This window comes from Varroa jacobsoni, unplaced genomic scaffold (assembly GCF_002532875.2).
Source record: "Varroa jacobsoni isolate VJ856 unplaced genomic scaffold, vjacob_1.0 scaffold_1367, whole genome shotgun sequence".
NCBI lineage: Eukaryota > Metazoa > Arthropoda > Arachnida > Mesostigmata > Varroidae > Varroa > Varroa jacobsoni.
The window spans coordinates 34,208-56,159 of record NW_019214269.1 but is presented as its reverse complement, the minus strand read 5'-3'; the positions used below and the strand labels follow the sequence as shown (position 1 = coordinate 56,159).

General features: G+C 40.5%; 1 protein-coding gene and 1 long non-coding RNA gene across 3 annotated transcripts in view; one reads left to right on the top strand and one right to left on the bottom strand.

The window, feature by feature from the left end:
* The window catches only part of LOC111269247 (uncharacterized), a 28,082-nt gene extending 8,529 nt beyond the window's left edge, over positions 1–19,553 (top strand). Inside the window, exon 3 of the long non-coding RNA XR_015314518.1 lies at positions 17,833–19,553. This is a non-coding gene — a long non-coding RNA (uncharacterized LOC111269247). The remainder of the gene's footprint in view (positions 1–17,832) is intronic.
* The window catches only part of LOC111269248 (uncharacterized), a 46,926-nt gene that overhangs the window by 20,337 nt on the left and 4,637 nt on the right, over positions 1–21,952 (bottom strand). Inside the window, exon 2 of one of the 2 annotated variants that reach the window (XM_086972020.1) lies at positions 4,373–4,427. In XM_086972020.1, the coding sequence (XP_086828146.1) occupies positions 4,373–4,396 (24 nt within the window). In that variant the 5' untranslated portion in view covers positions 4,397–4,427. Of the gene's footprint in view, positions 1–4,372; positions 4,554–21,952 lie in introns of those variants that run through there. The other variant, XM_086972019.1, reaches the window with a different exon arrangement.

The window sequence follows — 21,952 nt, the reverse complement described above, 5'->3', positions numbered from 1 at the left end:
ACCTCTGAATGATGCCTGCGAAACAGTCCGCTGCTGGAAGGAGACATCCCGGAAGTCCACAGCAGAACAAACCTTCCGATACACTCAAGATTCGAAATAACTACTCCACTCATTTAAAAGATAACACTACGTCATCGAATCACGACAAGCGTTTGCAAGTATTCATTTACTTGACTTGCGTTTTTGACGCGTCCTGTTTGCAGTAATCTACGATCGGCACCGCCTTCGCGGACCACTTGAAGATTTATTCATTGCATGGTATTGCGTTGCGTTGGCGACACCAATCGCCATAGGCGTGACAGCATGAAACCTTCTATGTGTAGCCTTCTACAGGACTTACCTAGTTGCTGGGTGCCATCAACACCAGGTATCACGCATTTGATTTCAAGTCAGGAGTGTTGTTATATATCGACAGCGTTATATCCGTCATACGGCATACGGCGTTTCGGCGGAGCAATCTATTGAAGATTACAGGGTCGCCAGGTTTTCTGGGGAAGCTGGAGAGCTCTGCTAACTGTTAACATCCATTGTGAGTTGATCGAGATGGAAAAGTGGACGGGCAAACATCAAACAACAGCTGAACTACAAAACATGATCCATCTGTTATGTTAAACGGTCCGTGTACCGTTTTTATAATCTCGCTGGGTCGCACGGATTCATTCATTTGTTTGATGACCCAGCTGCACAGTGGCACTGCCGGAGCCTGTATCTATAATACCCTCATATTCCTTTCCTGCATTCGGCAACTACCAGGACAACACAGACAGCCGCCGGCTGGAGTCACGGCTGTGCTGTAGTACGCAGCCAAAAAAGAAGACAAACAAAAGTTAATCGCTGATGTAGACCGTTTGGAGCCGGTTTTCAACTTTGTTCACCTGGCGTTTTACTAATTTTGATTGATCGAGAAATCCCTGAAAGCAGTAGCCTCTGGTGGGCAATGTAGCGGACTCACCAACGTGCCACACCGCCACTCCTATGGGCAATTGTATAGTGGCAGGCATTCGAGACGCGGCCACGTGAAGATATACGCACTACGTCAACCTTGTCTATGTACACAGACACGTCATTATGCAAGTTAACAAAGAGAGGGAGAAGTAAAATCAGATCAAACGGTAACCGGGAAAGAAATAGATTGTGTACGGATCGTCCCATCCTGAAGACTGACCAACAAGGCTTGCTGTGACTTTCTATGATAAACGGGCGTGACGACTGGACCTAAGACAAGGTCAAGCTAAAAGGACCAAATTCCGTTTAATTTACCGGTACACGTTTGTTTGCAGAAAGAAAAACGGCAGTTGAGTGCAAGAATGAATTTTACAACGATCAGTAATTTGTTTTTTGACGAAAAAGCGCCAGTAAAAAAGGGCAAAATATAACGATTACAGGTACTAAATAGATAAATTACATGGTACGATGCGCGCTTTCACCCACATTGGTTAATGCTATAATGGCTTCTAATGGGATATAGTGCTCCGGAACCGCTATTTACAGAAAAAAAAAAAAAAAACATACCATAAGCGGAATTCTTAAACCAATGCTTTAAAAACAAATCAGATAGATCAATGTTTTTCTAGGCAAGCCCATTCTACCCATCAAGGATACGTGACATTCGTCTAGCAGCATTCGCAAAAGTATGACTGGTATAGATGTGTGACACGCTTGATCTGTAAATTTATCCGAATCCCCTTGTTTCCTTATGCAAGGGCGATCATCGCTCGATTGTTCTTGAATACGGCAAACTTGTATGAAGTCCTGTTGATTTGGTCAGAACTTCAGACTTCTAGCGTGACACAATATGCGGATGACGGCAAACTATGATCCGATGCGTCTTTCGAAGCGGAGAGACGATCCTGTATAGCGAGGCATCAAGGTAGCAAGCAAAACACGAACAGCAAATGGCAAATAGTTATTTATACAAGTTTTCCTTAATCCGTTGTTTCAAACATAAAATGCACAGTAATAGCAAACAGACGATCTGGTGGCCTAGAAAGGCAGATCTTCGAAACAATCTGGGGGGTCCGTGATTCATTGAAAATCCACTTTCTTAAACCTTCTGTCCATTTGGATACGTTGGCGCCGTGTTGCTAACACTATACCGAACCGGTACGTGCTATACTAGTCATTTGAGCGTCAATGAAGGGACGTTGCCAGAATTTTCAAAATTTCCCTGTATGGCTAGAGCAATTTTGTCAGCTGAACGTTTGCGTTTGTTAGATTTTCTATTATATACATCTGTGGGCATCTATTCAGTGATACACTGAGGTAATTCGCATAGTTATAAGGGAACTGAGCATGAAAAAATAAACTAGAGCATTGCTCCTTATGTGTAGATGTAGATTTTCGAAGTAAGCGTTCAGGCTTTCGTCTCATTGCGCTACAATGTATGAATGTGAGAGGTACTTTCTCTTTGTATTTACGGGGTTTAGCAGCTATCATCATCATTTTTATTTTTACCAATTTATTATTATTATTGTTAGTTTAGTATTTTATTTAGGATAAAGCGTATTGTGATCGTAATCGTTAACGAAAAACGGCAAGAAGTGATTTGTCAGCCAAATAAAAAGCTTTTGAAAAGCTCAGAGTTGGAAATTTGTAAATTTCGTAAAATTGCTGGGGACAGATAAAGGATGCTGTACTACCTCGGCAAAAAAATATCAAAAGTTCTAAATTGATCATGGAATTGCCTAAAACAACGCCAACCGGATTCTTCAGCCAGATAAGTATCATTAATTAGCACCTTCTGAAGTTAAGGTCTATGTTAACAACAGTAGCAGCTCTTCGCGTAAAATACTCACGATGTAGATATCATTTTATGATATCTACATCGTAAGCATTTTACAAGATATGATTATATTAAGATATATTTTACATACAAATCTCCGTATTTTGTCCTTCCTACTAAGACGATATCTTTTTGGTGAAGATCTTTTTCGCGTCCCTTCGCCAATAAATAAATTCGGTACGAAATATCTTCACTAGAAGTTTACCACTATTGCCAATGGTGCTTATCTGCTTGATGCCAAGTCTAGCCACCTTACAATAGCTTGGTCGTAGACAGATTTCCACAGCGGGTAAAGGGGAACCAAGCGAGACGCCAGGAAGAAATCGGTGTATTGGCGTAGCATTGGTCGTGGGAAGCCGAAAAAAGCTATTGATTGGAACCAACATCGGCCTAATGGCTAATAATACATTAACATACTTCTGTGGTGTCTATGTGCTACTGAAGGACAACATTAGTGGACACAGCGAGCCGTATCCATCAATGTCAATGCCAGCAAAAACAAGAACAACAGTGAACGCCGTCGTCTATTGCGATCAGAACTATCTGGTCGATGATTGTCGGCCCGTTGGGGCAGTTTCGACAGCCTGGGTTACCTAGCCTATCTGGATCTGTATGTGACTGATTGATATTGACGATAACTAGCGTCGAAGGAGACTGGAGATAAATCGCCCTTCTGGATCAGTACCCCATTGGACAACTCGGTACTATGCTTGGCTAGCAATATGTTTTCGTACCCTCCACATTAATAGATAACAGATTAAAATAGACACAAATCTAAAAATTCCTATGTGTGTATACGGGCGTATGGACGTCAATTTTGGTGGATATTAAAAACACTCACTGCGTACGTACTACATACCGACAAAAACAGGCATGTAGCCTGTTAGAAATACCAGGACCAATAACGCTAATATCCGTTGTCTATACATGTGTCTACAAAGGGAATAGCTATGATGTCTAAAATGAGCCATTACGTATGCGTTTGGTGATAATGCATTGCTGAATATCATTTTTTTATATCACGTAGGTACGTACAAACAAAAAAAAACGTCCGTCGACAAACAACGACTTTCAAATTAACTTAAACATTATCAATCCGTCAATCAGCACTACCAAGTTTACCTTCCAAGATTCCTTAACATTAGCTACTTTCTGCTCCATTATGTCAACGTTCGGTTTTGGAACTATATGAAAGCTAGTAGATCTTTATCGAAAAAGCTTAATCAGAACGATGCCCCCAAATAGAGAAATCGGATGGAGGACGGCGATAGCGGGTTCGGTCGGAAAAATCGGCGTAAGCCGCCCAATGTACACGCTGCCTTTGAGGGCATCGCTTACTCTAGGGCAATTATTTGAACACTATGCCGGACAAACGACGCCATATTGCAGCCGACGATCAGAATCTCAAGCAAAATAAAGCGCTAATTTTACATCCATTCAAGGATATCGCTAGAACGGTGCAATTCTTCCTGACATTGATACTGATACTGTGAGTTAGCTCGACTTAGTCTGACTAGACTTCTCATCAATCACTTGCCTTTCACAGACGGATGTTTCAATCGCGCTAGACCCCATACTATTATTACTTACTCGTTTGCGTTTAGACTCGGCCATTGTAACGACGTCAGAATACAGAGAGCGTCTCCTGGAAATCAGAAACAACATGACATTTACCAAAAAAACAACGATTACCATATCGGCTTTCCTTACGTAACTGGCAGATAGCCATAACTGATAAAAAAAAAAAAAAAAAAAAAAAAGCTAACCAAGTTCAGAGTGAGCCAGGTTCGGGCGGTTGGAATTTTTCTTTGCATCATTGTCGGCCATATTATCAGGAAACGAGCGAGACCTAGTGTGTTGAATAATAATAATAATAATGGTGACGATAATAACAACTAGCCCCGTTACATAATATATCTATTTAAAATAAGCAAAAATATACCCCTGATTCGCTTTTATCAAATACCGGTACAGGGGTAATTCGTAATATCATATAGTTTTGGTCCAATAGATTTACAGAAGTACATAATTACCTATTTTTACTTCTATTCAATTCTATCGTTAGAACGAAGCCGGTAAAGTGAGTTGTTTGAAATTGTGGATCTACTGTTAAACCGGCGCATTACGTAGAACGTTCTCACCTCCTGAGCTGGCGTAGACGCCCGGCTAATAGAGGAGTCGGCATTAAGAAATAACGTAAGTGCTGTTTCCACGAGTTAGGTGTGGCCATTCCTCGGTGTCAATAAAAGCCGTTAGAAGTTTACCATCGACCGTTCACAAGGGAACCGTTCAAAACTTAGAATAGATTGGACACAACGAGCTAACGCCTTTTGGATGGGTAGATTCTCTTACCTATAGGTGATTTTGACGACATCTTAGCGGAGGAATTGTTTATTTGGCACAATGTGTGCGGATTCACGATCGGAAATCAGCTCTCGAAAGCCAATTTTCTGTACGTTTTTTGATTCTTCTGACGACTTGTAAATATCTAATATCCACTTGCCAGTTTCCATTATTCCCTTGGGTATTAGAGTAGTTAGGGGCCTCGCGAAGTTTAGTCAGAAGAGCGAAGTTAGACCGAAGAAGGTACAATTATTACTTCTATAGCTGTGTCGCATCGAGCAACTTCAGAGAGCGTACACAATGTTCGAGCTATAGCACGTAAGCCAACATAAATAGCCATACGCTATGTAAATCATACGATTGCACTCTGTTTAACTATAAATCTGCTGTTATATCAGCAGGTATAATAGATACAATGTAACAGAATCCACTCGATAAATTACAGACAACTACGTTACGTCGGTCGGGTTCATGGCGGCATGACCGCTAGTCTCCTGTGACCCGCACGACGACCCTTTTGTTTTGTCGATGACAACGAAAAAACTGAGGCAAAATATCGAAAATACACATTGGCAGCATGTCCCTGACGTGTCATCGCTTCTAGCTCAGTCGTTCAGTCCTCGATCTGCAAAGCGATCCGAGGTATACAATTCAAATTGAAGTTCAAGCAGTTAATCAAACGACGGATCACCTGTCCTTGTTCATGCCTCGCAATTGTTGTCCATTAATTTTGGCATCAAAATGGAGTAGGCTTTCCTGAAACAATTTTTATTTTCAGTTCGCTCCCGTTTCATTGATTGTAATTTCGACGTCGAATCCTCGACGACTCGCGTCGTCGTTGGCCGTTGCTGCGTAGCCGATGGCAAGCTGATCGACTTGAGTTCCGTTACTGTCCCACTCGTAGGCGAGCCAAGGGAGATTCTTCTCGTGTTGATTTGTGAAGGCCAGGTGAAATCTTATTATTTGCGCGTCATAATCTCAGTAATCTAGCTCGTTGTGGTCCTTCCTCCACGTACCCCCGAGCGTCATAGTTTCATAAAAATGAAATTTGCCACTGGAACAATTTGTGTCGCGTACTTTAGCCTTCTTTTTTTTTGTGCCTTGATCGATGCTCTGCGATTGATGTTGGTATCTGTTTGCTTGAGAATGCTACAAGAGTGATTTCGTTAGAGCAGACACCTCTTACATACGTACGTTGTGTGATTTCCGCTCTACTGACAGTTGTATCTATGCGCAAACGGAGGCGTCCGCCATACATGTGCAGGTAAGCCATACGATTTAAAGATCAGGATTCAAATACGCGTCCACCGTTACGTCAAAGATGCGATTTTCGTTGCCAGAGGGGGCGGGGGGGGGGGAGTATATGACAACACGGCAAAAATTATTCATCTCCGACAAGGCCTATGGCGCTGAAGTATACGAGATTGGCCTTAGCACCATTCCCTTGCATTCAATATAAAGACATTATTTATGAATTCAGTTTAGGCTACTGTCTGGGGTTGAATAAAAGTCCGGCTTTACCAATTACTTAGTCTAATATACAGAATTTTGCTCTGACGCATGAATCTGCATCTTCATCAGTTGTTATTACTTCCAATCATCTTGCCATCCATGTTGTTTTCCAGTTTATATATTACCGTGCGTATGTCACAATGCGCGTATGTTTATATATATAAAATGTGGGAATTTTCACCACCCGTATAAAAAACAATCCACTTCTACAGTAACTTCAGCTAAAACAAATTTGTACAAGTCAGTCTGGCTGGTTAACCCAGCCAGCCGAGCAATTTTCGATTATTTTGCCTCTCACTGCAACCCCCACTGTTATTATAGCCCTAGCTGTTTTTGTTTCACTCTTGTTTTGATTGATGTCCGTGTATCAATACATAATACAAGCCTTCATATCGATGTGTCGATATATCTCGAGTACGTATACAGCTGCTGTATATCTTGACATTCGCGCCGATTTTCAATACGAACATGAGATACGACAACTTTCCTACTGGGCCTATTCTATGCTGATTAAAAAAAAAGTCTATAAGAAACAAAAAAAACTAAGTCAGTTTTAAATAAATTACCTCTCTACGGTAATGATGTCGTTGCATACAGGCTAGTGCACATCGCTCCTTGTTCTGGTGGCCGAGTAAACTCTAAATATAACAAATCAAACTATAATAAATGTCAAAACTATAATAATATACTGTAAAAAATAAAAAGTTGACCACAATGCAATTTCCACCTAATAATTTAGGCTTGTACATCGGACCTAGTTAGTACTACAGATTTTTCTAAATGTTTCTCATTTCTTCCTAACTAATACTGTTTTTCTACAAAAAAAATAGTCTACTCTATAGGTCACAGGACACACGAGGAGCGCTTGAAGTTACGTTTTGTCCAGTGGTCCCCCAATACTTCGTGCTGATGCATTCACCGCTGGTCAATGTCGTTTAACCATATTTTTTTTTATTCTACTAGCAACGATTCATAGTTAGTTGACTTTTTGCTCGTCTATCTTTATCTACTAACAACACAGAGCTTAGAACCAACGACAGTGATTTTTCGTTTGCAATGCTCCCGTCCTTGATAAACAAACGAAAATACTTCGAAAAAAAAACTGTTTGAAAATCAGATGAGTGAGTAATTAATAAAAACACTGTATATCTATGTTCTGGCTGGCTACGACGGCCAATTTAGCTTGCTAGAGAACATAATTTCGTCCGTGTTAGTAACGACTACGTGCGATGTAAGCGGTTTGACCAACTGGACTCGTCGGGCGGTTAGATTATGTTGACGTGAAGATCTTCTCTTGTCTGTGCCCGCCGCTGTCGATCGGCCCCATGTACCGGTATCCCATGTGTCGATCGATCGAGCCTGTCGAGCTTCGTCGCGATCATCACTTTTCGATGTTTTTTTAGCTGTGAAGCTTTCGCTTGATGAGTAGGGCATATTTGTTTCATACGGGGTTTCGCCTTTTCCATTTGAAGTTAACAACAGCAAACGAAGTAGAAAGACTATACCGAGCCAGAGAAAGGCAGTCATTGGTTGGCAGATTTGAATCACAGATGAGCGAAAGTCATACGGGTCACCAATGAAGTAGCTAAAGGAATGATAGAGTAGTTAGAGGGCTGATATAATATAATTCGATGACATATTTCATTTAGACACTGTCGGATGACGCTGTGAAAATCGTTCTCGGCAGCGTGTGATCAATGCACGTATCCTTATCCTCCAATTAAGTGGGTTTTTTCCATTCAATACGGGATGATTTAATTAGGGGCCATTCGAGAGGCTTAGTTGCCCATTAAGTATGACGTCAATCTGCATTTTCGGCATGGGTAAAAAGGCCACTTTCTCTTGTCAGCGCTTTCAACCTAATATTCTTCAATTAAATAAAAATATGTGACATCTTAGCTTGTCTTGTTGGCTCGGCCTTCTAATTGCTACCAAATAGAAAAATAGTCGTGCCCTACTACCTCCCTCAAAATAGGACAAATTCCTTCAGAGAAGATGATTCCAACAGTATTCTCTGAAGTGCCCACCACCCCAAATAACTTTTTTTAGAAAGTTTTGAGGAACCTGCCACAAAAACCAAGTACCGAAAATAGGCTTCATTGTAGGTTATCCGGATATACAGACACAACTGTCGAGAATAGATGATGCCTATTTCTTTGTTCTACTTTTAGAAAATCCTCCTCGCATATGCTTAGCGTGTAACGTCGGCAGCTAGCTGGTCATGAACAAATTACGCTAATGAAAACCTGGACCTGTAGCCAATGAAATATTATTTTTCATTTGAAATAGTTGTACGGACCTTAGAATTAGGTCTGTTCATTCATATCTTTGTACTAAAATTTACTAAAAAAAAAACCGTACAAAAAAAAAGTGCTGACTTGACATAGTATATACGTGAATATACATATGTAAATGTATTTGAGCTTTTTTTTTTTGCATTTAGCTTTAATTTTACTAGCTATGTTCACCTGTTCGGGAGCATTACTTAAACTGTCAACCTGTAGCTTGTCTACCTAGTGGAGTCGAACATTTTCCTAGCTATGGCAAACAATAATTGATTTTATTGTACGCTAGTTTTAAAACATTTGGTGATTTTCAAGCTTTACATAGAAATATTTTACTAAAAAATGATTGAATAAAAAAAATCCGTCTCTTAGGATAAGCCGCTTAAAATTTGAAGCTCAGCTTAATACATCAAATGCCTTTGTTTTTTTTTTACCCAAATACGTTGAACGTTATTTTTCTAGGTGTTACTTTGATTGATTAGGTTGATTTCTAGAGGGTGGACTATACCGATCAGTAGGTCAATTGTTTCCCCGTATATATAGGATGTTTTATGTAACAAATAAAGGTACCACTACCGACAATATGATAATGTAACGTTACTTTTATCTATTTGTTATCCAATTCATAGCGAATACGCTTCGCGTCAAAATGTCGGTGTTTTTAGTGCCGAACTCTGCATTACAAATGATTACTAACTATAATTGCATACGATCTCTGCGCCAGTCATTTACCATGGCGTTAGATCTAGCATAGATTTCTTAAGACAATATTTTTACTGCCATTTCAACATTGGATGTAGTTCATCATTTGTTTTTTTTTTTTTGCAGCCTAAATACAATTTGGATTTCACCAATGGTTTGTCCTAGTCTTTTCCTACTCACCAGACGCCAGCAACCACGATCTACTCAATATGGAATCACTATGTTCGCGTTAATTGCGGCCTCATGCAGCGAAAGAATTTTTAACGACAGCCGTATTTTAATGAGTCTTGTTTTATAATACGTGATGCTGACGTTATCGAGCTCAGTCCAGCTACATAATTACTCTACGTTGCCATTCCCCATGCCACTATAGGCTATACGTGTGGATCGACCCGTCAACTGATAGCTGCTGGCCTATGAGACTGCTCTGCTACAGGTTCATTGTAAAAGGTCCAGATAGGTCCAGCGAAACCCACCCCAGCTAGACTGGAACAAATCCTTTGCTATATCGAAGAAGGGGCGATTCCGGAGACTTTTTTTTTTTGTTTATTCAACACCTTTTAGTTATTATCTTTGAATGAACGAGGCTTTGGAATATATTTTAGGTTTAGCATCAAGGACTTGTTTCTGCTAGAAGCCTAATTGGACTGGGCCTTGCTGAATCTATCCGGAGTTCTTCCAACAGACCTGTAAATGGCGTGGCGGCTATACGAGCAGTTATTAACCTAAATAATACTTTATTTTCCTTCGTTCCTGATTATTGATATCCGGTGATAACGCTAACGTTTGAACTAGGCTGCACTGTGCTCGTTGGTTATAGCTAGCATGACAACGCACTGAAAGAGATGTGCCTCAGCCACCCAAATCGCGGCACCACTAAGAACGACCGATTCTCATAAAGATTATAGCCAGAAAGTGTATGATAAACAAAATAAAAAACATCGCCGTCGAGATTTTCCGCCACGAGCACTATAGCCTCTGGCGGCCATATACGTCCAGGCGGGGTGACTGTTCGACCAGATCCTGACAAGTGCATCGGATTGGGTGGCATCATTATGATGTCCGATTCGCGGCTGGACCGATTGACCATCTGTCCGCCCATGACGACATCGTCCTGTTACCGCCCACCGCTGGCATCGAACAGCTACAACAGACTCCGACAGATCCTTCCAAGCACTGGAATCCTTTTTGTAACTGTGTTTTTCGTGTGTCGTGCCTAATCACCCTCGCACTTGAAACTAGGTCTACTTCCCTTAAACGAGGTGGCTAACAAATCATAGTGTCATACAATATCAAGTAGCAACAGTAAGTCCAGCAGTGGACTGAATATGACAATAGGACTAGTTTGAACGAGTCAACCGTTCTATGGCAACTGATAAACTCGTTTCTTCCCTTCCATGCCTTCCTATGGCTTTCCATTGATAGACCGATGCTATCGCTGGTTAAAACAGTGCACAGAAAATGATATCAACGGCAGCTGGCTACCCTTTGCGCATTAATGGAAAGACGTGCTTAATTTGTTCGGAGATACTCTGTCCCCATAGCATAGAAGCTGTGGAAGGAAAGGCGCAGAGCGGTAATGAATGAAAGTTTTTTGGGCCCAGTGAAAACTGCGTATTACAAAAACAGACCAACCCCTAATTTTGTAAATATTCGAATAGGTTTTCCTAACCGTGCGAGTAACCTGCCCCTAAGGCAGCCTTCGGCAGTACGAACAACCCCCAGTAGGAACACTGCTGTTTGATATCAATAAAAAATAACTAACAGTCAACATCAAAAGTAAGCGGCAAAAAGAGTATTAGGAAAGATATAGCAAGGAAATGGGTTGATGGGAACGCCGTCGTATAGATATGACCTCGACAGAAGCCAATATCTGTCTATTCACTTTTAGAGTCTGACGAAACAAAATAGTAAAGAAGCCTTTCATTTATCTGAATCTCAAGTAAGTTTATTTTTTTATTATTATTATCTGAAAGTAAGTTCATAAGCAAAACAACTTAATAATAATACTGTTACTATTATATGTCTCCGTTTTTACGTTGAACTAAATTTTCATTTACCAAAAGCGTCGTAATATTAGTATTTTAATTATACATTACTCATTCGTTAATCACGCAAAGACTTCAGTCATACCTCAATTAAGAACCCCATATGTGAATTTGTCAATATGTATCTAATTAAAATTACCAATAATGTCATAATTATAATACGGTTACGGCTGTCAAAATTGCTATGGTAGTGAAACGATACACACAGCAGAGAATTAAGAAGACACTCACTTAAACGTAAGCTCCCTTTTGCCGCTCTATGTTCCACCAACGACACATACTACAAAATTGATTTAAGTAAAAAAAAAAAAAAAAGCCAGTCTTCTTCCATACGTTAGAGCGGTTAAATTTAGTCGGCTTGAACCTATTTGAGATACGGAAGATGCAAAAGACAGGGAGCAGAAAAAGGATAACAGTGAAGAGCAGAAAACGTAACGGAAGAAATAAGAGTCGTACAGAAAGAGGACCAAAGCAGCGCTGTCCCCATATTCTCGCAGTGGTACTATGTTTATCTACTATATTTAGAGACATGCGATCGTTTGGTTCAAAATCGGCTATAGACACACTTCGTTTCGTGCTTAAAGGCGTCAGCCGTCTTAAGCAACATTGAAGAGCGGTACCAAACGTAAAACTTGAAATATTTATTATATAGATAGAAAGAAGTCAGGCATTCTATACAAGTAACGGAAGTATTTTCAGAAAATATTTAAGGCGGGAGGGTTTACAGCAAAGCTACGCCGGAGAACTTGAATTTCGAGAAAATTTAGGTTCGCTGACGGCTGGCTCAGAATACTTTATGCATACTTAAAGACAACTTCAACTCTTGCATTAATTCGCGTCATTGCTTTGCGATTTACCCTCTTGCCAAAGCTTAAGAAACAATTGAAGGCTGAAAGCAAAACGTTACTTCAAAAGGAAGAACAGAGGTTTTGAACAGGTGAAGCATAGGAAATCTTTGTAACACAGCCTATAATCACGTAGCTTACGAGTCTCATTAGCATGTTCTTCCGTAGTTGGAAAACCCGTAAATAAATTTGTTTACGTATACGGGGCTGGGTCATCGATTGGGTGCGATAGGTCATCTTCGTTTCGAGTCCACCTAAATTTCATGTCGCAGTTACACTTATTAAGGTTATCCATGTTTACATAATAAAACTAATAGTTATTTTATAAGGGCTACTTTGGTGATATCTATCAGCAGCTGACTCGGCTTAGGCATTGAACTTTCTCGAATGGAATCGTGCTGGCGCGAGCTCTCGAATACGTTGACCACTCGGAGTTAAAAAAAAAAAACGCAATGACGTCTTCATATTCTTAAACACGAATCGTGATTAACGAAACATCACACCCATTCATTCCTCTCTATCTATCCTATAGAATGCCTCCAAACATAACCATTTCACGTCGAAGCCAGCCTGACTAGTTTGCCCTCTTCAAATCTTAACTAATCTATAACAATTTACTTTTACGCCGTAAAGTGTACACGTAAATGGAGTCTGCGTCGATTCGAAGGAATCTCAACATATTTTACCAAATTCATTAGAAGACCAAAAGACTAAATATCGAAGAATCATTTTCGATAGCCCCTGCTTGACCGCAGCAGTCAAATCAACGACGGCCGGTTAGTTGGCAACGTAATTATCGTTACGAGTGAATTGTTGTTGGTTTCCTTCTTCGGCAACCCAGGAAGCTGCAACTGCCCAATACAGTTCTATGACGTTTCGTGTAACGTGTCTGGACAAACGCCAGCCGTTTCATACTTCTAATTAATACGACTAAAAAGCCACAAAAAAAAGTCTTCTAAGTTAACGAGGTGGCTAGATTCTGAAGCTCTGCATTTTTCCTAGTAAGATTTATGCTTTGACGATAGAAGCTCTGTCAGAGCATGATGAACTATATCATAAATATAGGCAAATTCTACCGACTGAGTAGAATTCCCAGCGCGAACAGACACTGCCTGAATTTATGCGGATCTTTTGAGGCACCGACTCAAAAGTACGTTTTCCTCCATTTCATAATTTTACCCTGTACTAATAAAACGATGTAACGAGAATTTGCTACAGTAAATGCCCCATCTTTCTTGTGATGCCCATTAATCTTGAATGAAGATTAGCCAAATGGGTTACACTGAAAGCCTTGATGACGACTATTAGTTGATTCATTGAGGTAAAATTACCGCAATTCCTGTTTCACGTAACACCTACATTATAATAGTTTGACGGACCAATAACGCCAGATCGGTAGGCGCCTGTCCACCTCAATCGTCCAAGCATCACCGTTGATTCACTGGTAACATTCAAACCTGACATGATTCTATTAGATTTTTCGAACATGTTTAGCCAGTATAGTCCTAACGTTAAATGAATTCAAGTGTATTTCCTCTAAACAAAAAAAAAAAAAAAAAAGAATCATACATCATTGAAAAACAGATACGGGTAAAAAAAAAAGTAATATCGACTCCAGTACGCAGTATTGACTGCAGCTGATAAGGATTGAAATGGCATCCAGACAACTGTTCCTATGACGAAACGATTTCTATCCAGTAACTTACACCAACAATTTCAGATAACTTACACAAGACAATACTATAAGGCTCTATATAATTGACGATCGACGCAGTCACGCACTCTATAGTTGCAACATGCTCCTCATAGTAGACGCTAACACATTTATTCGACCGTGTACTAAACAGTCTCGAATAAGACGTTACAATCGCCTGAAAGCTTTACGTTCAACATGTAATCTTTGTCTTAGCCTAAAAGCAGGTAACGACCTGTAGCACTAAGTATTGCCTTTTTTACTTATCCTATTTGATTCGAATGAGCTGCAATAAATCTTTATCTAAGTTATGCGCTTTCATTTTAACTTCTATCTAACCACGCGTCTCTCGACTTTGGAGCTCGCCGTTTACCAACTTTGACTGTAGGATATTGAAACAAAATGATCATCGGCATATATATCTCTCATTAATATGTCACTCATACGGCAGTCATTGTAGTACTTTCTGTTGCGAAATTGTCCTACGAGGTCCAACTAAGTGGAGACTTTGTTCTAGGAGACTATGTAGCGTATTATACAAGAACATAGTACAATAGCAAGTAATAAGTAGTAATAGCGATGTGTTTACATATGATATCTCGAAACCAATTATAAACACAAGGTCCATTTCGTACCGAAAACGGCCACCGGCCATTGCAAAATTAAAACAGTAGGACCGGACATGGACGTCGAAATATCCGTTCATTATTGACCCAAATGGCAAAAGCCTTCAAGGTATTTACCCAAGCGCGAGTAATTGGCTTTGTCGGATCAATTGTTAGCTATTACGAAAAAGAATTATGATCATTTAGTTAACACCTGTTGAGGAAGTTACCGTTACGCAAACGGGCACGATTCCTATCGGTATTTACCCTCTCAGTTACTGCATACGCGACAAACGTTGCCAGTAGCATTGACCGAGTGTATAGGTTTGTTTATAAACTATGTTTCCCTTTGCCTTAGCACCAGCTTCGCAACTTCGAGAAAAGCAAGTTTTTGTGCATTCATCAAATCTTACAGTATAAGCAAGACACTTGTCTCTGTTCCAGGTTCAGCTCTATTTTTTCGCCAGGGTCCAGTTGGACATCTGGAGCGTCTTGCTAGCTCAGCATGTTCGACCTTTAAATGAACTGCTAAAAAAATCTACAGTAAACAAGCAAGCAAGCAAGTAGGCGAAACCTACAAAGCATCGACATCTGTTTCTATCCTATCCTGGTCCACGGTAAGCAAACCCGAGAATCGCAGATCACTGATTTTACGCGTACTGGTCTAGCAGACGCGTTGCTAGTTTGGCCCTTCCTTTACTTTTGTTACCTACCGCTTTTGCAAATATCCGTACACGCTTTGGTACGCGAACTAGCGACAGCGGTATCGTTCATAGTTGCTATGACAAAAAAGAGGAAGGGTCAGCGACTGGCGTGTGGCTCCAATCATCCCGATGATACACGTTAATGGCACAGGTGTCCGCGACATTTTCGATCGATGCAGGCGTTCGGAGCTGACGCTTGTGCCGTGTCTGTTTTTGATCATGTGGCGTCGAGCTCAAACTCGTTGGAATGAAACATGTCTGTTGCACGGTTCCCAAGATAGATTACATCGATTACATGCCCTGACTCGTGTACCTGAGCCGCTGGTATTGTCCAATTATAATTCGTTGGTAACGGTTTGTTTCCTCAAACAGACGGCAGAGTAAATCGAACATATATAGGCAGGAATTCAGGTGAGCATATGTCAGATCGAAGCGTGAATTTCTTGACGTTGGTGTCGCAGTGACAGCCTGTAGTAAATGGCCTAAATAAAGCTAATTTTTCAGGAAGACGTATGCATTAAAAATAATGAAAAATCTCTTATTTAGAATTACCTTTTTTAAACTTGCTATCTCGAGACGCTCGTTTGCCAATTGTCGTGCGACCTCATTTGTCGACAAAACCGATGGTTAACATTACAGAAGAGAATACTGGGGCCTCGCTAGTAAATTTTTAGAACAAGGTATAAGACATCGTAGCTGAACTTACCTACTTACTATTAAAGTCGATTTCCGCATACAGGACGACGCAGGAGCAAACGTAAATTTTCAATCAAATCGCTCGAACGGCTTTTTCACCCTTAATTTGACTACACTTCGCCCAGTTACTGCTTTAACAGACATCGACTAAAGACTCGGACTTTGTCAAATTACTAGGATGCTTGCTCCATCCTGTACGTATCATTACATAAATTTCCTTTTTTTTTGCATAAAATTTATATACTTTAATTTATATATATATATATATATATATGGCCGCTTTGCTCACCACCGGCGCCCTATTCTGTTTGCAATAATTTTTTTCTTATCGCTTTTGGTATCATCACCATTTAGCTTGTGGACGCGACGATCGAAAAAATCGATACTCGGACGGTATGATTTTTATAATATTTTTACATTATGTATTATTAAATGGTATTATTAAGCGCAGGGACTCTGTAGTATCAAGCCAACGCAGTGACTTTTAAACGTCACGAGCATTATACAACTCGATATGTGGTACAAAGTATTTTCAACGCACAAACAATATTCAAGGTATACGGTATCTCAGTCTGACTATGCAGTTGTACGGGCAGGTTTAACGCAACATTATAGACCGATATAGTAAAGCTAATATTGTAAGAATGAGAAAAATGGCCGACACGAAATAACAAGCAAGAGTGATGTTTTGGACGTTTGCATTACACCAGAATAAAAATAGATTAGGCCGATTAATATCTCACAGCCTTTGCATATTAGATACACAACAAGGAGTCCAACGACAGTAAAAACTTTTAACACAGAAGGGAGGGTTATCGTTTGCAAGCGACAAAGTGACTGGACCGCTGTGTTTATAAGAAAACTACACTTGACGTTGCCTAGTGTATTTCTGGTTAGGAATTTGTTCTTGGAAGATTTGTCTTCGTAGATCGGAGATCGTGGAACCTAGCGGTTATCAAATAGAACTCTCAGTTTACCAGACAGAATTTGTTTAGAAGCGTTATCCGACTGGCAATCACTCTTCGGCAATACGACAAAACCCACGGACGCAAAGTAGTGCGATAGATGGTAAAAAAAAAATAACAAAAGAAAAAAGCCTTGAAACTATATATCCAGAAAACTTCCCGTTAAAACTAGACACTTAAGCAATAGATAATTAGATTGCACATAAGCCGCAACGGCGAACAGGGAATACTTGTTAACCGCAGCGAAGAGTATACTTTAGAATGCTTCACAGCCGTCCTTAACAAGACAAATTGCAAAGCAAAATCGCTTATTTGGTTTCTTTTAGCAATTGATTTGTTCGCAATTACGTACCAAAGGGGAACTGCTAAAAGAAAAATTAGTGGGTAATCGATTCGACGAACGGAAATGAGTCCGATCATCGGGGCTGAACTCAGACGAAACAGGCTTTGTCTTCGAAGTTCCCGTACGTGTGTTTTCTAACTACTAGATACTTACTCAGCTCAAACAACGGGCTATATTGTTATACCCTCTAGTGTTAACCTTCAATTACAAACGTCAATAAAGAAAATTTCTACAATGTGCTTACCGTGTTTGTACATAATATAGCCGGTTAGATACATAGGTAAATGGATGTTCTTTTTGTCTTTACAGTGTGAGAGCGTATGATCCCATCTACTTGCGGGAACAACTGGTGGCGCCATCTGGCGGGAGACACTGCCACTAGAGTGAGGCGAATGCTTAAAGAAGTGTGCAACGGTTCCGTTCAAGGCTTGACATCTGGAAGACTAAAATTAGATATCTGGTACTACATTTTTTTCATGCTGTAAGTCCACCTTGAAATTAATTAATAACATCACTGCCTTTGATATTCCGGAGGTTTGTTCAAGTAGTAGTACAATAGCGATGGAAGGAAAATTTATATTCATGGGAAATCCTTGACTACTAAGTTAATCCATTCTACTTGCATTTTTTTTTGCCAAATAATTTATTCAGCTAACATCCTTTGCTGGTTTGTGGGTCGGCTCAATTCCACCCCCGCGGTAATCTAGGGTGATCTAGGCACAGCGAAAAAATACGCATTTTTTTTACGACTTAGGTTATCCCATATATCAGACTGCGAATATCAAGTCAGTTTCGAAGAAACGCCAAGAGACGTAAGGGAACACAAAGGCGTTAGTGTACAGTTAACTGTTAGTTACAATGGCGTACTTGCCTTATTAGGCCCACCAGGTGTAAATAAAAGGATCAAATTTAATAACAACGACTAACAGTTCAAATTAGGCCACCCTGTGATGAATTGAAAACAAATGAATCCGATGTAATTTAACGATATTTTATCTAAAATTAAAAAATCGGCAACGCTCATAAGCCTGTATATGATTTGTTGGATTTCACTTATTGTTTTACCAAGTGTTACATTTACTTACTTTTGGTTTCTGTTCAGGTTACATTGATCACCGTCTATACTCATAGACGGCTTCTTAGACGGAAACTTCTACACCGAAAATGAACTACCCTGAGAAATAGCTTTTCATTTCGTTAACCTAACCTAACCTAACACCAGGCTGTCAGTTGTAAGGGACAGGTCTTATTTAGTAATGCCTTGTATTGATATAGCGCTTCTGACTAATACAATTAACTTAACATAAATGAATCCACCGACCTCCTTAGTTCTTCTCCAACATATGCATACTTTTTGTTTTAGTTTGAGACGCGTTTGCAGCTGGCAGGTTAATGAATCTGTTTGCAAGAGAAAAATTCTACTACTTGTAAAATGCTACTTGTCTATTGACGGCACTCCAATCGGGAAATCCAGTCACTCGTCTGGTAACAACACGTTATGTAAGAAAAGAATCCCGGCAATCCTGTTTCCAGAACTCCAGTTCTACCCATAGCATATGTATCCAGCTACAACCTAGGCATGGTTAGAAGACCATACGCGTTCGCAGATCTACAGTATTCGTTTCCGAACAACGTCAGAGAAAGATTAAACAAAATTCGGAACTAAACAATACGAGAATCGGTAGCAGTACTCCCTCTGTTAAATACAGCCAAACAAATGCATTATCGCCCAAAAGTCAAACGGCTTATACACGACCGTGATAAACACAAAAGCTTACCGCGGTACGTAGAGAAATTTCAAACAATCGTGGAAAAGAAACTATGAATAGGCACGTCAGGCACCGGCTAATATCCGTAGCAATGCGTTCTGCATATCACGCATGAGGCAAGGCCACAGTTGATTGCGTGACGGACGAAACTCGACAACACATTAAGTCAGCAAAAGGAGCACCTATTGTAGAATTTACCATTCATACTAGCCAGTAAACAATGAAGTATGCATGTATCCGATCGGAAAAAAAAACGTGCACACGCACGCTTTTACCACGGTATGGGTGGTGAAGACCTTAAAAAATTAATCACCTCAATATTTTTCTTTCGATTCAAAAGAGACGCCCCACAGACTAACCTCAAAGACGAAGTGGGAACGTTAAGTTCTGCTTTGTAACGTTGCTCCTTTTATCTGGGTTTTTAGTAAGTCACACCTGACATGTAATAAGTGTCACTGGAAAAATTTGATTTAGAGATTCGTGCATCCTCTGCCAGGATTCGCGATCCAAACCAGCGTTTTGACCCTTTGTCACCACCGAATAGGTGTATTATTAAAACAAAACGTTACATTCTCAGTTCTACCAATAATGCGTATTACCGGAACGAACTACCTATGTAAGTTCTATTTGAGCCTACCCTTTTCTATTAAAGATTTTTTTTGGTGGGAAAACACCTCGAAGGCCCTCATTAGTATATCACATGAGAAAGATTTTCAAAAAAAAAACGCCTGAAGGCTAACAGAAAATAGAGCCAAAGAAGACAATATGTTTGCTCGCTTCTGGTACTGCTATTGTGAAAGATTTAGGCCAGGTGTCAACAGTTTGAGTGGCAGCAATTGGCCGAAGACTTCTTTTTTCAAGAGTTTAATGTGTAAATCTCACATTCAGATATCAGGCCCCAGATCTGATATTGGCCGGTGGTATAGGATTTTAGCTAGCCTTTTTTTTAGCTGCAGTAGAATCCACTTGAATGAACCGTTTTCCTGTCTCCTGTTTCGGAGTAATACTGTCTCAATTCGGTCAAAGACTTCAGCTTCGCCACAACTTATATGCTAGCGCCCAGATTTTTCTTTATGAATCGACTTCTGTAAAATGTCAGAGCCATGATGCCGAAAAACAGCAGACAATTTATGCCTGGCTCTCTCTTTCCGATATAGAGCGAAAAAATAAACACTTTTCCAGTGGCTAAATACCCATCGTTTTCACATCAGATCTTATTCTAGTTAGGAATAATTGCTAACTGCTAACACTTGGCTCATTGTTTCTCATTCGAGGAAACACACCCCGCCAGCGCATCGGTACTGCTCCACGTTTCCAAGTTTCTCAAAAACTCACGCGTCACGGGGACTGGATTCGATCATCTGTTGCCGTCAGCAATATTGTTCTGCTTTCGTAAAACAAGAAGCCTTACGTTCATTACTGCCACAAAGCATTGCTTCAGACTAGCAAACGGCAAAGTGTTGACGCATGGGTTCGAGCCCAGGTCCCCATATCTCAGCACCCATATTTGCTTGTCTGCCTTTCCAACGTCAACAACACGACCTATGAACATGTATCTTTGTCTAAGTTGACGGTGGTGCGTGATCTGGATAGGCTAATAGGTATTATCTTTTGTGCGCGGGTTGCCATAGTAACCATGAACACGCGGCTACCGCTGATTGAAATTTCAACGTTGGCAAATGGTTACCATGACATATTGCTGCCATGCCGTTTCATTGCTCTGTTGGAGAAACCGAGCATAAGTTTGGTAAGACTTATTTTGAATAAACCTTTTAGTGGAGATACGTCCTTGACGGCATACTAAGACTTGCTCACCCAGCAGAGATAGCCAAGCGCGTTGAAAAAAAGGTACATTGATGTCCAATGAAACTAAGCATGAAATCTACTACCATTATTATTTTCAACCTAATCATTAACCCTGTGAATTGTGTTGCCTCTGTATTGTCAACTGGCATCACGTGACGGGAAAGACCACGTCTCCGTGGCCGTCGCGCCAACTTACTGCGAAACTTTGCCGCTTTTATTGGCGACGTTTTTGTTTTCGGGTTTGGTTTGTCTCAAAAGTTCTTAGTTGGCTGTTAACATTCGCTGTTAACGTTGTCTTTGCGTTTTGGACGCGGCGGTGACTTCTCGCATTGCGTTCCCCGTAAGGGCCCTCTTTCTTCTTTAGTGAACAGGGATTGCTAAGGGCCTAAGTAGCGTGCACCTGCGAACGGTCGTTCCTTCATCAGTCGGTACCCGCAATGTTCTCAACGGTCATTCTCAACGGATTCGACGTTAGCTCAACGATGAGAAACTCACTGCTGCTGTCTGTCTTTGTTAAAGGGATCAACGCCGTTGCGGCCCGTTAAACACGGATCGCCAACGGTTTCTGGCAGACTTCGCTAGTACGGGCGACCGCGCGAAGAGATACAGATTGACACGTGCGTCGGCGATTCTACGGGGAGAAAAACATACGAGAGAGGTACATGAATACATATTTGTAGAAACTATTATATGTGTAATCTCGGAACAAAACACTATCAGGTGATACAGTCCTTTTCGCATCCAGTAATGTATTCGTTAAGTTTAACCGTTTGCAAATATAATAATATCTCTCGGAGCGACGCAAGTTAAAAGGAGGTAAAAATAGGTTTATAGTTTAATAGGCTACGGGTTTA